Source organism: Hydra vulgaris, chromosome 02 (assembly GCF_038396675.1).
Source record: "Hydra vulgaris chromosome 02, alternate assembly HydraT2T_AEP".
Taxonomy (NCBI): domain Eukaryota; kingdom Metazoa; phylum Cnidaria; class Hydrozoa; order Anthoathecata; family Hydridae; genus Hydra; species Hydra vulgaris.
In genome coordinates, this window is record NC_088921.1 from 66,400,413 (window position 1) to 66,417,183 (window position 16,771).

Sequence of the window (16,771 nt, forward strand, 5' to 3'; positions counted from 1 at the left end):
ACCTTTGTGGGATTTTGCACAAGCCCTCACCTCCAAAATTGATCTAACACTTTGTCTATAATCTTTATTATTTTAAAATCAATTTTTTTTGTTGATTAATATTTAAATTATTGTTATTTACAATAATATGGCCGTTTGTTCGTTTTGTTTGTTTATTTTGTTAAGGTGCTGCTCCATTTATTAGATTTTAACTCTTATTATTATATGAACCTTATTTTGTAAAGTATAATTAACTTTGTAATTTAATTTTTATGGTTAAATATATTGATAAATACTGTTGCAATATAGTAAAACACAATTATATTTATTTATCAACATATTAGAACACTTATTTATTTAGATTTATATATGTATATATATATATATATATATATATATATATATATATATATATATATATATATATATATATATATATATATATATATATATATATATGTTATTTATATTTTTATCTGTATAATCAGAAACACAGAAATTTTTTTTTTTTAATGTAATTGAAGTTGAATGTTTTGTATTGAATACAAATTTTCGAATATAGAAGTTAATCTACTTTATGGTTGAAATTTATTTGAAATTTGTTTTAAATATTTAAAAATTTTAAAAAGAAAATTCAGAGCATAGTTTTATTATTTAAAGTCTTAAAAATATCTGTTTCAAAAAATCAATATACATGCATATACAAATTAAGACCTTAATTCACTCATTATATTGCGTGTTTTTTACATGGTTTTTTAGGTTTATCTAATTTAAGTTTATTATCTTAAATAACATTATTATATAAATCTTTTTATTATATTTTAATTTTTTTCACTAAATGGATATATTTCGATTTTTTTTTTCTGCAAGTAGTATGTCAATTTGATGGAAATGTCTAATAAATCAAACTTTACACAAGTAAATTAAGCTTTACACATGTAAACCTTATTAAAAATTAATGAGTAAAGATATTGATTTATATATTTTGGTATAAAAACTTTATGACATGATAAATTTTTTTTTTATGGTAGAAATTTAATGTGTTTCGAAAACCAAAAAAAAATAAAGAGAAGTTCTGCTACAGACTAAAATATAATACATATCTAAAAAGTACAAAAATACGTCTGCATTTGGGAAGACCCTTAAATTAAACTTCAACAAGTAAGACCTAGAAAATATTTCATAATAACTTTTAATGTAAATAAAAAAGTAAAATTAAATTTCTAGTCAAAGTTAAATTTTTCAAAAATTATAATAACTAATATATTTTATTTTCTAAAATTTTCAGTGAGATCTAGGATTTCTATGTTTTTTCGTAGTTTGCATCTTTAATATTATTTGTATGCAAGTAGCATAAATAAAATCAATTAATTCCCAACCATGGTTTGCATTTAATTGATGTCTTGATACTAACTTTATTTATTTTAGATTTTAAGTTGAGATCATGAATCTACTTTAATCAAGTAGAGGGTGTTTTTTCAATGAATTTTCTAATGAAATCACAAGCAAATGAATATGCTAGAAGTAAAGACTTTAGCATGCCTATTCTTTTCCACTTGTTTTGTTTGTTTTGGTTTGCTTTTAGCTGTTTGTTGTTCTGTTTTAAAAACATCATTCTCTAAAGGACACATAATATGATTTGTGTGTCATCGCAGTATAATATTTTCAATTGCTAAAGTATAAATAATGTATAATATTTTTTTAAAAAGCTTTTAAAACTGTTTGGATACCATCCATTCTTCGTTTGGATACCATCCATTCTTCGTTCGGATACCATCCAAACTTCGTTTGGATACTATCCATCCTTCGTTAGAATACCATCCATCCTTCGTTTGGATACCATCCATCCTGATTGTTTGGATACCATTCATCCTTATTTGTCTGTTGTAAAAAATGTTTTTGACACCACCTTTGCACCAATAATTTTTTTACAATGCTGTTTTGATAAAATAATTTTCTTTGAAAAGAAAATGATAATGAAGTAATTAAAAAACTTAATAAAACCTTTTTTAAATTATTTGATGTGACATCATTTGTAGCATAAAATCCACCTGTTCAATGTGTTGTAAGTTGCTTATCCTTTATTGGTGAATTTTCAGGATTTTAAAGGCTTTTTTTTAAGTTTCTTTGACTTGGTTAAATTGTACAATGAACTCATAGAAATATTTTTTGATTTAGATTTTGCCTTTTTCCTTCTCCTTACTGAAACTAATTATTTTCGGTTGAGTAAACACTGCTCTAATAGATAGCATACCACTAGCATACTTTTATTGAATTTGGTATTTATATTTTTTCATGAAATCTTTTTTTTAGCTTTTATTTATTTAGAAATTAGTCAGATTTAAAGTTTAATAAGTCAAATTTGAAGTTTAATAATCAGATTTGATTATAAATATTAGGTTCATACTCATTTTTATTTATGAAAAAAATATTAGCTATGGCTAAAAAGATCTGAGCACTTATTGATAATTAATTACAAATGCAAAATATGGGTGCTGGCAACTCACATAATGTTGACTATCAGAGCGTATTTGAATTTTTTATACCCTGGATCATTGTTCCTTTAAGCGCTCTTTTTTAAGAATATCTATCAACTTTGATATGGGGTGATTATTAAAAAACAAAAACATTTTCTATACAAACATATGTTAAGTATTAAACATATATTAATCTCTATAGAAAATTATAACTTTTTATGTGAGTTTTGCTTTGCAAATGTATTTATAATGTCATTAAAGTTCATATCTATGGTAAGTACAGATTCTATAGATAGAATTGCTAACCTATTAAGACGATCACCTGTCATTTGCAACCTCAAATAAGATTTAACCCTCTTTAATGCTGAAAATGATTTCTCGGCTGAACAATTGGATGTTGGGCAGTATAGATATATTCTAAATCCTATATCTACGTTAGGAAACAGCTCTTGAAGTTTTTCAGTTCTGATCATTTTATAAATATTTATTATAGTTTTGGGTCTTACGTTTTCAGTTAAACTCATCAAATAACTTCTGAATTGTATACACTCGTTAGCAAATGAAGATGAAAGATCATTTTTATATATATTTTGAAGTATTTCTTTTGTAAATTTCTGATGGCGATAGTTTTATTATTTGAAATAAAAAGTTAAATTTTTTAATGGCTTCTTCATAGCACAATTTTCTTCTTTCTAGTTCAGAATGAAGTTTATCAATAATAACATAATATGTATTAATTCTTGAAGAGTCTCAAATTTCAAAATTTGTTTCTCCTTCTTTTTTTTCATCTGCAGTTAGTTTTCTTTTTCTTTTGCGTATTTTTTGATATGTTTTGTGTCTCGACTTATTAACTGCTCTCTCTTCATAGATATCAAACATACTTCTTAAATCTAATACATATCGAATTAAAGATTCGTATAAACTTACAACGGTTTCTAAATCAATCTTAACTGACTGCAATTGTTTACTAATTTGGTTAAATCTTTCGAGTAAATCGCCCCATAATGTGGCCATTATAGCTGTTCCAAGACCATCTAGTTTTAAATATAGCCTGTTAGCTTCTGATCTTCTTATAGATTTTTCTGTTTTATCATCTTTGATAAAAGACAGTGCATTAATTATTTCAATCCAATTTTTGTTTAAACTAATACTTGCATCAGATCTTGCTGACCACCTGGTATCTGATAGATTTTTAGGTGATAGATTTTCTGTTTTTATTAAATTCTTCTGAAGTATTTCCTATCTATATGTAGAGGCACCGAAAAATTTAGCATAAATACAACAGTCCACAGCGCATTCACCAACAAGATTTAAAGAGTGTGCCGAGCATGGTACGAATGTAGCTAAAAGATTAACTTCTTTAATGCAAGCTTGAAGTCCTGTATATTTACCAGACATATTAGACGCATTGTTGTAATTTTGACCACGACAATTGTTAATATCTAATCCATGCAATTCTAAACTTAAAATACAGCATCTACTAATTCTTAGGATTTATGACCCGAATTGGATAAAAACCCTAAAAATCTTTCTATCGAACAACCATTCTTTTTAATATACCAAAAAATGATTGACTATTGATCTACATCGATAATGTCAGGAGTAAAATCGATACTGATGGAAAATATTTAGCTTCCTTATTTCTTTCGCCATTTGTTGAATAATATTATCTGCCATTACACTTATGAACTGCTCATATATATTAAATGATAGGTACGATGTTGAACCTTTTCCTTTATTTCCAAACTTCTCAATGTGTTGTGCTACAAAAGGATCAAACTGAGCAATAAGCTCAAAGCTCATCATGAAGTTCCCATTATGAACAGATCCAAAATGGTCATCATCAACTCTAAGAGGCATTCCACGAGAAGAAAGGGATTTCACAACACCTACAACTCTTGTCAATATATTTTTCCGATAATTTATTTCCGTTTCTACTTGATACTTTAGCTTTTGATCAACTCGATTTAATACTTCTTTTCTTTCTTTCATATTCATTACACACAATTTGTGATGTTGTGAATTTTCATGACGCTTAATTTTTTCTTCTCCTTTTTTCCAATCTGAAAAACAAACTGTGGCAAACGATGTAGTGCCACTAAATAAATAGCAGGGTGCACAAAATATTGATCCTTTACTTTCTGAGTAAATCAAAAATGTTCGGTTAATTTTTTTCACCATTAACAAGAGTAGATACAAAAGTACTTTTTGACAAATATCGAAAACGAGTACGTCTTACCCACCAATTATTTGAGTGTTAATTCTTTTTGACTTTTGGAAATTATCGTTCTCTAAATTTTGGTTAAATCCATTGATTGATATATTATCTATCGTTTCTTGATTTTTTATCCGATTAGCAAAGTCATTTTTAATGAGAAAATATAGTTATTTAATATACAAAAACCAAAAAATATTATTCACAGTTTATAACAAATTATATAAAAAAATATATACAAAAAACATTCAAGCATTAGATAGTAGAGATAAATGTATAATATAATATAACTAGAGGATATAGGTATTGTTTAAAATGTACAGAGTGTACTATACTTATTAATACTTTATTTTCTAACATAATTTAACATAACAAGCGACTAAAAAAATAGTCTACCTATGAACATGTTTATAATTGTAACCTACCATGAAAAAAATTAAAAAAAGCTTACTCAGGAACAATACATTGTTTAGGAAGACTGTTATGTTCATCCATTGGCAAACGTGGTGTATAATATAATATAAAAATATAATAAATTTTATATAACATCCATGCACCAAAAGATATTATTTATAAATTATATCAAATTTTAAATAAAGATTTTACAATAAACATTCGGACTTGTTATGTTCATGCATGGACAAACAGGGTGAATCATTTAGTTCTTCGGATTCTGTAGTCAATAGAGTTTTATTAGTTTCAGTACTACTCTTACTTGATAATATTAATATTAGATCGTCTGGATTTGATAGGTTATTCTCATTAACAATAGGTTATTCTCATTAACAATAGGTTATTCTCATTAACAATAAAGCTGTGATCATTTTGATTGCTTGTATTATTACATTTTCAACTGAAAGCATAAATAGCGATTTCTACACATATCTACATTTTAGATATAAATTATTTACATTAAATATTAAATAACATAACAATATGTATTATAAATAACAATATGAAGTATAAACAATAAATAACATAACAATATGTACCTATATGTATAATATATATTTGCAAAATTCATTAAAACGTATAGTTTTTTAGCTAAATAAACTTACTTGGCGATGTGTGAGGCTGTTTATCTGTAAAGCTAAAATATGTTTCTAACTTAACAGGCTTTAAAAGTAATTTCGCTTGAGCTTTATTTTTTGCATGAAATCGTTTTCGGTTTTCTGCGCCGCTAAGCTTTGTACTATAAACCATCATCGCTTTTATATAAGATATCCTTTTATATAAGATATCCTTAAATAAGAATTCTATAAGGTATGTATTATTATAAGTTTATACCATTATGAAATAAACATAAAATTGAATAATATTAAAGATTATATAAACAGCTCACTAGGCTCAGTAGGCAGAATACAAATTATATATGATAACAATAATGTTAATACTGACACTAAAAACAATAATCGAAATGCAAATGTTTACCTTTTTCAAGACTGTATACTGTAATACAAGTCATTAAGCAGACAACATACCGAAGAGCAAAATACTTAGGCCAACAATAAAAAGAAACTGACAGCAATCTTAAAAATTCCAAATTATATTGTGCACACGAGGTATATACAAGATGGTTAGCAAAAAGAAAGTATCCCTCAAAAGGCGATCAAAGTCCAATTACTAATTTACTATAATTAATGCGTAATTTATTCTGCTTATCACTTCAAATTATTTAAAAATATAATAAAATAAAAACTGATTAGGGCATATTAGCAAAAAGTTTATTAAAAGTTTAAAGTATTTTTAAAGAGTTTTTTTTTTAGAAAATGTAAAGAAAATCTTTGAAGAATTATTTCCTTTTTTAAAACTACATAGCTGTGTAGCTATACCTTAGTATTTCCGTTAATAAAGTTAATTAAGCGTAAAATGAAAATAATAGGTAAAACCCACCATTTTTTTATTTCTAGTATATTATTCACTAATTAATAAATAAGGATCCAATATTTAATTAATAAAAATTATAAATCATTTATTCAAAAATAATCTATTTCTGGATTACTAGTAGGAGTAGACCCCGGAATGCCGGCGCACGAGTGTTAAGTTTATCCATTACGCTATCGGTACATACTATACTGTATACTTGTAATATATAAATAATTTGTTTTGATACGTGGCTTTCAGTATCAAATCAACGTATTTGGATCATTGATCTCTATAATTATAAATATTAATTATAGAGATCAGTGATTTGGGTGAATAATTGGTGCATAATATAATTTATTATGCGCCAATTATTCACCCAAAGATTAAATTAAACTCGCAAATTATACACAAATTATTAAATTATGTATAATTTGCAAGTTTAATTTAATCACCTTTTGAGTAATATTTTCTTCTGCTAACCAAATTTAGCAGAAATTAAAGCCCCCCTACCTTACTCATTAAATACGTCTCTGTATGCTATCACAGGTTGACTATACTATCAAAAACGAAGTCAAATAGCGAACATTTGCTATTCGACTTCGTTTAACTTTAAATGGCGAAGTTAAACGAACTTCGCCGGCGCTTAATCACTTGGCAACAATCTGCTTTTATCAACTAGATACAACGTGATACTTGTTCATTTTAATGTTTTTAAAATTTTTAATTTCTTAATTTTTTATTTTGCACTATTCTTTACTAGTATAGCATAGTATAGTGCAAAATAAAATTTTAAGAAATATAGTATACTATATTGCACTATTTTTAGGATATATTTTTTTTAAATCTCGGCCAAAAGCAAATTCTACGATGTGTCAAAATAATAAAAACTCTTGAACAAATAAATACGTTATAATACGTTTAAATACGGTAAAGTTTATGTTAAATTTCAAGTCTTTTTTTTTAGAAATGGATTGATAAAAAACAAGTCGTTTTATGAAAACGTAGTTGTTGATGTCAGCAAAAAAAAATGTTTGTACACAAAACGGAAACCAAACAGTTCGTGGCAGGTTTTATGTAATAAAAACGACGAGGATTGTTTGGGGACTTCAAAATGCAATCCAGTTTTTTGCGGTGGAACTGAATAAAAGAAACGATGGTAATGAATAAAAATTGCGATCGCAGTGAATCAAAGTTTAAATAAAAATGTCTTAACATTTTGCTTGTCATATTTTGAAAAACTTTTTTTTTATTTTTTCTATTATTCATTTCTATAAAAAAAAAATTTCTATAAATTATTCAATTAATTTGCTGTTACCACAACACTTTTGTCACAGCACAACATTATGTCATATTTACCACAGGTCAAAACTTTAATGCAACCTAGAGGCTTTTTAATCTTTAAGATTTGTTGAGAGTTTGGTATTTAATGGTTAAAAATAATCTTCTTGCAATTATCTTTAATGTTAATTTTGAATATTTGACTAATGAAAAGTTACTTTCAGACCACGAATATTTGTGATAAATTGAAACGGTTATGGGGGTAGTGATGGTTTTATATGTTTAATGTTTTTGGTTTCTTTGGGTAAAGTTTAAATTTAAAAAAAAAACTTGAATCATTTATAAATAAATTACTCAAAATCATGATTTACAGAAAATTTAATTATTCCTCTAAAACGTGTGATTTTTAAAAAGTCGCCATTTAATGCTGAGTTCTATTACGTTATTTTTATTTTAAAAAAATCTATATTTTAGGCTTTACAATATTTTAAAAAAATTATTTGAGATTTTAATAGCAAATATGGAAAATAAAAACTTTTCTTGGCGTTTTTTTAAATATCTAAATTAAACCATAAATCTATCTTTTTTTAAAGAACCAGGTTGACTATATTTTAAATTAATTTTTTTTCACTTATATAGGGCCCTGTCAGATTTTTGGGGGAGTTTCCTCAAAAAATGGTGCAAAGCGTTTCCAAAAAAAGTTGAATATCGACCTGTCCTAATGATACATTGTCAAAATACAATGACACAATGTTAAATTGGGCCGGAACTCTGTAAACCTTTCGATAATCGGGTAAAAAAAGTTGTAATGAAGTACTAAATTTATTATATATTTATTATATATTAATATTTATTCCTAGAGTGTTTCGTAAGGTTCTCTTCAAATGGCACTTTTGCTATTGACTTAAGCAAATGACTTTTAGATGTGGTCAAAGGTTTATGCAACCGAAACGAACTAAGTCTAAAGAACTTAATGCAAAAAAAAAAAGTTATTGTCAAAAATGTAATTCCTAAAAAAAATCTTCAAAGGTTAAACTATGCAATTGAGTTCTGGAACTCATTGGAGCAAAGGAAAATCTTCAAATACATTTTTGAATTTATATATTTATATATATATATATATATATATATATATATATATATATATATATATATATATATATATATATATATATATATATATATATATATATATATATATATATATATATATGAAGACTTGAGGTCAAGAACGTCCCAAGTCAAAAAATAAACATTTTTCAGGAGATTAAAAAAACAGAAAATAATTTATTTTTTTAAGTTATTCAAAAAAATATGCAAATGGAAATTACTAATTTAAATTAAGTGAGTCTAGAGAGATAAAAGATAAATATTTTTAGAGGATAAACCATTGAAGCTTGTTCAGTGAAGGCTAATAAATAATGCGGTACTTGGGACGTTTTTGATCTCATATGTCAAGGGGGAACAAAAAATAAGGAATAAATGTCTACAAAACATAATAATCAGCTCAATAGCAATGTAACATAAAGTAGAACAAAAAAATGTAATAAAAGCTGGTAGAATATTAACACAATATTAGCTAAGAAACAGTTGTTCAAAATGTTTAGGCTATCAAAATGTTTATTCATCCAACTCAATAATCTCATCATTAGAGTCATTCTAATGATGAGATTATTAAGTTACCTTCACTCTTTTGGATGGAAATTAACGACTGATAAAGCGATTTAGCCTCATCACTAATAAAATTGTTTAGTTTTTGCAAATCTTTGAATTTGGCAGATTTATTTGGCAAACTGGCAGTGTACATCGAGACGGTGTAACGCATCGATGTGTAACGCTTTGTTATATTTTAATCTGAGCTAATGAATGCGTTTTGTAGATGTTTTGTTTATGTTAATGTTTCGTGCATATTGGACGTTATTGTTCTTAAAGTGCTAATTTCACTGCTCAATTTTCGATTATTTTTGACTTTAAACGTTCTAGATCTCAGGTTTTCATATATATATATATATATATATATATATATATATATATATATATATATATATATATATATATATATATATATATATATATAAAATGAATAAAAACAACTTTTGATGGAACTCTGAGTTTCATGCCTTTCGGCAATCATCAACCATTGTGTATTTCGTCACTTTAAAACCGTTTAAAAATTACAAATTAAAATTAGGGTGGAGCGAGTTCTGACGTTACAAACACAAAACAAAACAAAAACAACAAAACGTCAAAGGCTTTTAGTCCCCGGTGTCGAATAAGGATAGTAAAAATTTCTTTGAATGCCGGTTATTTGATACTATTTCATATCTTTTATTTAGTAACTTTTCTCCTTTATATGACAATATATAAAATTTCTCGCGGAGACAAAGGTTGCAAACTTTAGATGCTTGATTGTAGGGCTAACATCGTGCTATTATTTTCCACGTAACAACAGGTTTTTTTTTTTTCGATTTTAGCTTCCATATTTCTTTGGAAAGTTCGGTGTCATTTTTATATCTGGTTACATTGAAAGATTTAAGATGGTTGGCATATTTTAATTTAAATGCGGTTTCACTTATACCGAAATAAACTTTATCTTTGAATTGAGGATCTCCAGAATTTACAGTGGCTTGGTATACGACATTGTTAGAAAGGCATTGGTCATTTAATGAACAAATTTTTTTGTCTATGCAGTTGTATTTTTTTGATGTTTTATTTTTATTGCTTTGTAAAATGTTATTGTTATGTGCATTTATTTAAGACTCGACATTAGGCATGCAACTATAGCTAACTTTAATATAGTTTCGATTAAAAATTTTATTATAGTTTCGATTAAAAATTTTATTTTTGATGATAAAACCACATTTTTTAGGCAACTATCTGATTAAACTTTGCTAAAAAACTCAATTTTTTACTTTATTAAAACCAACATCATCTGCTCTAATCGCAACTCTGCGTTCTCAAGCAATGGAAGGAATAAAACTTTTAATCAAAACTATATTAAAGTTAGCTATAGTTGCATGCCTAATGTCAAGTCTTTAATAAATGCACATAACAATAAAATTTTACAAAGCGATAAAAAAAAAACATCAAAAAAATACAACTGCATAGAAACAGAAATTTGTCCGTTAAATAATCAACACAACGCCTGACCTTGATGCTTACCTAAATCAAACCCTCAGTCTATGTAGCAGCACTCTGTTGCGAGTCAGGCTATTTGATAGTCGATGTATGTACTTTTCGCCATGCTTCCCCCCTCCCCCCACCAGAATCTGAATGTCCTAAAATATCTTAGAAATAGATTTTTACCCCTTCCCTAAATATAAAAAAATTCCTAGATCTGTTATTGGTATGTATGTATAAATAATGCATACATACATACATAAATACATGAATACATATAAAGATACATACACACACACATACATACATAAATACATACATTCTTACATTTTGGTTGGTCGTCCGGCGGGCGACTGAGAGTAATAATTTAGTTAATCTTGGTCACCCGCCATTATTTTGAGTCGTCCGTTTTCATTAAAAAAAAAAGAAGTTTTATTTATGTTCTAAATATGTCTCAAATGAGTTTTTTAAAGTGTGTGTTTTCACTATGATTAAAATTATATTTTCATATTTGATGAATATAAAGTTATAAAAAAGTTCATTTATCTTTTTTCAATTTCAGCGGTTACGATACGATATTTATTATAAGAAAACTATTGTTGCATTTACAAAGTAGCGTTTAAAATGATTTGTATTTTGTATTGCGCCACTTTTTATGTAATTAAACTTTAAATGAATGAGAATTGTAAAAAACTATTGACACATTTACATAGTAGTTTAAAATATTTTGGTATTTTTATTTGCGTCCATTTTATGTAATTAACCACACCTATCCAAAAATGGTCCCAACCTCAATTTTGAGGACCAAAAAAACGACCTATTGGACATTAATCTGCAAGGTCTCTTGTATCACCAGATGTAAAAATTAAAATATAATCTCTATAGCCTAAGGAGAAAAACACATTTAAAGCTTTATAGCTCTTTGCGCTACTGATTTGGAGCTCCGTTGTAAATCTATTTTGTTTTTTTTTCACTTTTGGGTTATGGAGTTTTTAAAAAATACCAAAAACTCTTTTTACATATATGTGTTGGCTATAACCTGACAAAAAATCAGCTCTTTAACACTTGTGGGTTTGTGTACAGGGACCAAAGTATAGAGTATAGCACTAAAACCTCTTCAAAAAGAGATAACGGATGCTTAACGTTTTTATTATAACCTTATTATTGACTATGGAAGTTTCTAAATTTAATAGAATGAAGCCTTGGCATGTATCTTTTAGGAAAAAAAAATAGGAGCAAGATATCTTTTATCTGTGAAAAGATATAGCTCTTAAAGTAGAAACCTCGCCTTTGAAAAAGCGGCCAAAATGTAGCAGTTTTTTGTGGTTTTTATGTCTTTTAAAGATTCAATGTTACATTAAATAACTAATCTAGTAACAATATGAGGTGACTAGTGGATATGGGATTCTATGGTTGTTAGACATCACATCTGTGTATACTTTGTCTGCAAAAAGAGTGCTTTTTTTGACCTTGTTTGTACAAAAGTAGGAGCAAAAAACACATAGAGAAATTTTTTTCTTGTTGTTCTGAATTTAAAACGCATAAAAACCTCTTTTTGTTTTAGCAGTTAAACCCACAGGTTTGCTTTGTTGTTTTTTCTAAACATTATTGAACAAAAATTGGATATAATAACAACTTTTTTCATACTGTAAAAATTATGTTTGAATTGTAAATTCAAAATTCGTTGGTAATTTATAAAATAATTTCAGTATTAATGTTAAAATCAAGTTTTTTTCATATAAATTAAAAATGCATAACCTTGTTGTGCTTTTTTTTTGTTTTGAAGTATCTCCTAGACCTCATCAAGGAAAGGATGCTAGATATTTTTTCTGGAAATTCTATTGACTTTAAGGATGATAGAGTTCCATTGGGCATATGCAATTCCTGCAGAGCGATGGTACAAAAGCATGGCAAGGGTGATAGAAACTTGCTTCTTCCCAAGCCTCATGACTATAACAAAGTGATTATTAGACCAAAGACCAGAAGATTGGATTCTTGTAATTGTTTAATTTGCCAAGTTGGCAAACTAAAAGGACATTCAACAAAGCTCACTTTTTTAACCAACCAAGATTTGAAAGAAACATCAAGTAGCTTTGATAAACTATGCTCAAACTGTCTCAGTGTAGTCAAAAGAGGAATAACACATGTTTGTTCACAAACCACCAAGTATGAAAACTTAAAGAAAATGATAGCAACTAATTCAAGAACTGCTGAAAAATTTGCGTCCTCTGTAATAACTCAAAAGGTATCCTCTCCTCAGGGCACAATTAGGTTGAGTAGAGAAAGTGGTAAAGCATTAACTATTATTCCAGGTATCTCCAGATCTCAGTGCATATCAAGAATTTCTCTAACTTACTTTGGACATGGTTCAAGTTCAAATCAATACTGGTCTTTCAAATAAAAAGATGCAAGAACTGGCTGTAACATTAAACAAGACTACAAATTCAAAAATTGTTGAAACAAAATTTAGGGAAAATTTTACAATAGCTGGTCGAAAAGTTGAAGGTTTAATCAAAGTTTCTAAAATCTCACTTACAAAGCCATCAACAAAAACTGAAGATTTGGTGGATGTTGTTCATTGCAAGAGTTTAGGAGATTTTTATAACTCAGTTCTCAGTGTTAGAGCAATCACTTCATCGCCTCTCATCAAACTAGGTATTGATGGTGGAGGATCTTTTCTAAAGTTCAGCTTGAGTGTTATCTCCAATGTTGGATGTCGAAATGTCACAAAAACTTCAGCCTCAAATGACAAAAGCTTACTGACTGTAAAACATGGGAGAGAAACAAGTGCCAAGCGTCAGCTACTTGTTGCTGTTGCTGAAGATGTTTCAGAAACTTATGAAAATGTCAAAAAAATTTGAAGTTTAATTGGGAAAATTGATGTGCATTTCATTATTGCATGTGACATAAAGTTAGCCAATATCATTTGTGGCATTCAGTCTCACTCAAGCAAACACCCTTGCTGTTGGTGTGATGTTAAATCTGATGACCTCAAAGAACTGGGAACTCCAAGAAACTTCAGATCCATTAAGATGCAATACAAAGCATTCATTGAGAAAGGGAATGGAAAAATGTGCGCAAAAAATTTTCATAATGTTGTTCATAATCCATTGTTTGATCAAGAAGATGTCAAACAAGTTAATGAGTTTATTCCCCCAATGGAACTTCATCTTCTCCTTGGAATTGTAAATCATCTTTACAAATCAATGCTAAAGATATGGCCTAAAGGCAAAGATTGGCCATTACTTCTCAAATTGAAATTGCAACCTTATCATGGTGGAGAGTTTGTTGGAAATGATTGTCATAAGCTTTTGAAGAACATAGATGTTTTGCAAAGAATTGTTGAAAGCGAAAAAGCAGAACACATGCTTGGTTTTGTATAAACATTCCAACATTTTAAGAGTGTTTTTAGCTCCTGTTTTGGAAGGACATTAAATACTGTATATGTTCAACATATCAAAGACTTTAAGAACTCATATCCTCAACTCTCAGTTTCAGTCACTCCAAAAGCCCATGCAGTGTTCTACCATGTTCCTAAATTTATTGCTCTAAAGGGTTCGGCATTGGGCATTTTTTAGTGAGCAATCAACAGAAACCTTGCATTCAATCTTCAGTGCTCAATGGGCAAGGTACAAAAGAAACCCTGATCACCCTAGTTATGGAAGCCAGTTACTGAATTGTGTTATTGACTATAACAGCAAGCATCTTTGAATTGGATTATTTAAATAATTCTTTTTTTTTTAACAGTTAAACAGTGATTTCTAGAATTTCATTCTAGAAATACTTGAGACAAAATTTGTTAATAATAAATATTCTTGTCTGAAATTTTTGTTTATATTAAAAACTATATTTATTAAGTTTATAAAAAATTTTTTAGTATATAGCTTATTTTGCAAGTACTAAATAAGAAAATATCAACAGCAATTTGAAGAAAAAGTAATAAATATCACAATAACACCATAAAGAAATTTTTTTTAAAGGAAATCATTTTATGTCTGTGTGTATGTGTTTTTTCAATGGGAGATTAAGGTTATATGGGATTTTCTTCTGTTTGATATCTTATTAAAACCCAATTCAGTAAAGATATATTTCCTATTTAAATAAAAGAAGTTGTTATTATTGTGTGTATTTCCAATTTTTGTTCAATAATGTTTAGAAAAAACAACAAAGCAAACCTGTGGGTTTAACTGCTAAAACAAAAAGAGGTTTTTATGCGTTTTAAATTCAGAACAACAAGAAAAAAATTTCTCTATGTGTTTTTTGCTCCTACTTTTGTACAAACAAGGTCAAAAAAAGCACTCTTTTTGCAGACAAAGTATACACAGATGTGATGTCTAACAACCATAGAATCCCATATCCACTAGTCACCTCATATTGTTACTAGATTAGTTATTTAATGTAACATTGAATCTTTAAAAGACATAAAAACCACAAAAAACTGCTACATTTTGGCCGCTTTTTCAAAGGCGAGGTTTCTACTTTAAGAGCTATATCTTTTCACAGATAAAAGATATCTTGCTCCTATTTTTTTTTCCTAAAAGATACATGCCAAGGCTTCATTCTATTAAATTTAGAAACTTCCATAGTCAATAATAAGGTTATAATAAAAACGTTAAGCATCCGTTATCTCTTTTTGAAGAGGTTTTAGTGCTATACTCTATACTTTGGTCCCTGTACACAAACCCACAAGTGTTAAAGAGCTGATTTTTTGTCAGGTTATAGCCAACACATATATGTAAAAAGAGTTTTTGGTATTTTTTAAAAACTCCATAACCCAAAAGTGAAAAAAAAACAAAATAGATTTACAACGGAGCTCCAAATCAGTAGCGCAAAGAGCTATAAAGCTTTAAATGTGTTTTTCTCCTTAGGCTATAGAGATTATATTTTAATTTTTACATCTGGTGATACAAGAGACCTTGCAGATTAATGTCCAATAGGTCGTTTTTTTGGTCCTCAAAATTGAGGTTGGGACCATTTTTGGATAGGTGTGTAACCAAAGGTTACACACTTATCCAATAATCAAAGGTTATAACCTTTTTCCAATAATCAAAGGTTATAACCTTTTTCCAATAATCAAAGGTTATAACCTTTTTCCAATAATCAAAGGTTATAACCTTTTTCCAATAATCAAAGGTTATAACCTTTAAAGGTTATAATCAAAGCTTATAACCTTTGATTGAATGAAAAATGCGACTTTAAGGACTTTTTTTAAAAAAGTTTTTTAAAAAATATTTAAACTAGCATTTTAAACATCTTGGTAATTTTATTGCGCACTCGCTCTTTTTTAAAGAGAGAAAAAGTTTTTTTGTAATTAAACTTTTAATGAACAATAATTGAAAGATAAAATAGCTTCAAAACAAAGTTTTTTTGAAGTTCTTCTTTAAAGTAAAAATGTATTATTATATTTAAATTATTTTTAATAATATAACAATGGAATGTTTACTAGTATGTTTTATGTATTATAGAGCTTATAATAAAACTTTATTTGTATATTAAAATTTTATTATATTATTTAAAGAAGGTGCTTTCAACAAGCGTTATAACAAAATTAAATAAAAAAAGTTTATTATTTAATTAAAAGTGTTTGATAAATAAACTTTTAACATAAGAAACTTTTATAATTTAATTTTGTAAAAATGTTTGCTAATTAACAGCAGTTATGACTTCAAAACTTTCATTCATTCTTTATAAAAAACGAAAACTGGGGTTCTAATTTAAACAGAATTAGTCAAATTCATTAGACGCGGTCCGCACACATGTTTACGATGTAGGGAAAAAAATAAAAATGTTAGCTTTTCAGTTTGATAAAGTATCAACAAGTGTTCCACATCTTAAT

General features: G+C 27.4%; 2 protein-coding genes across 3 annotated transcripts in view; one reads left to right on the forward strand and one right to left on the reverse strand.

Annotated features, from left to right (window-relative positions):
• Positions 1 to 7,730, forward strand: part of LOC100198021 (PGA biosynthesis protein CapA) — a 61,257-nt gene extending 53,527 nt beyond the window's left edge. The window contains exons 4-5 of one of the 2 annotated variants that reach the window (XR_010636841.1): positions 1,011 to 1,140; positions 7,502 to 7,730. The gene's annotated coding sequence lies outside the window, so the exon portion shown is untranslated. The remainder of the gene's footprint in view (positions 1 to 1,010; positions 1,141 to 7,501) is intronic. The other variant, XM_065791744.1, reaches the window with a different exon arrangement.
• On the reverse strand, positions 4,053 to 4,637 carry LOC136076252 (zinc finger MYM-type protein 1-like). Its single transcript, XM_065789726.1, has one exon. The coding sequence runs from the start codon at positions 4,635 to 4,637 to the stop codon at positions 4,053 to 4,055; it is 585 nt and encodes a 194-aa protein (XP_065645798.1).
• Positions 7,731 to 16,771: the final 9,041 nt, after the last annotated feature.

Bases quoted from the DNA above. Each gene is read 5' to 3' on its own strand.
- LOC136076252 (XM_065789726.1), bottom strand. From the start codon at position 4,637: ATGGTGAAAAAAATTAACCGAACATTTTTGATTTACTCAGAAAGTAAA.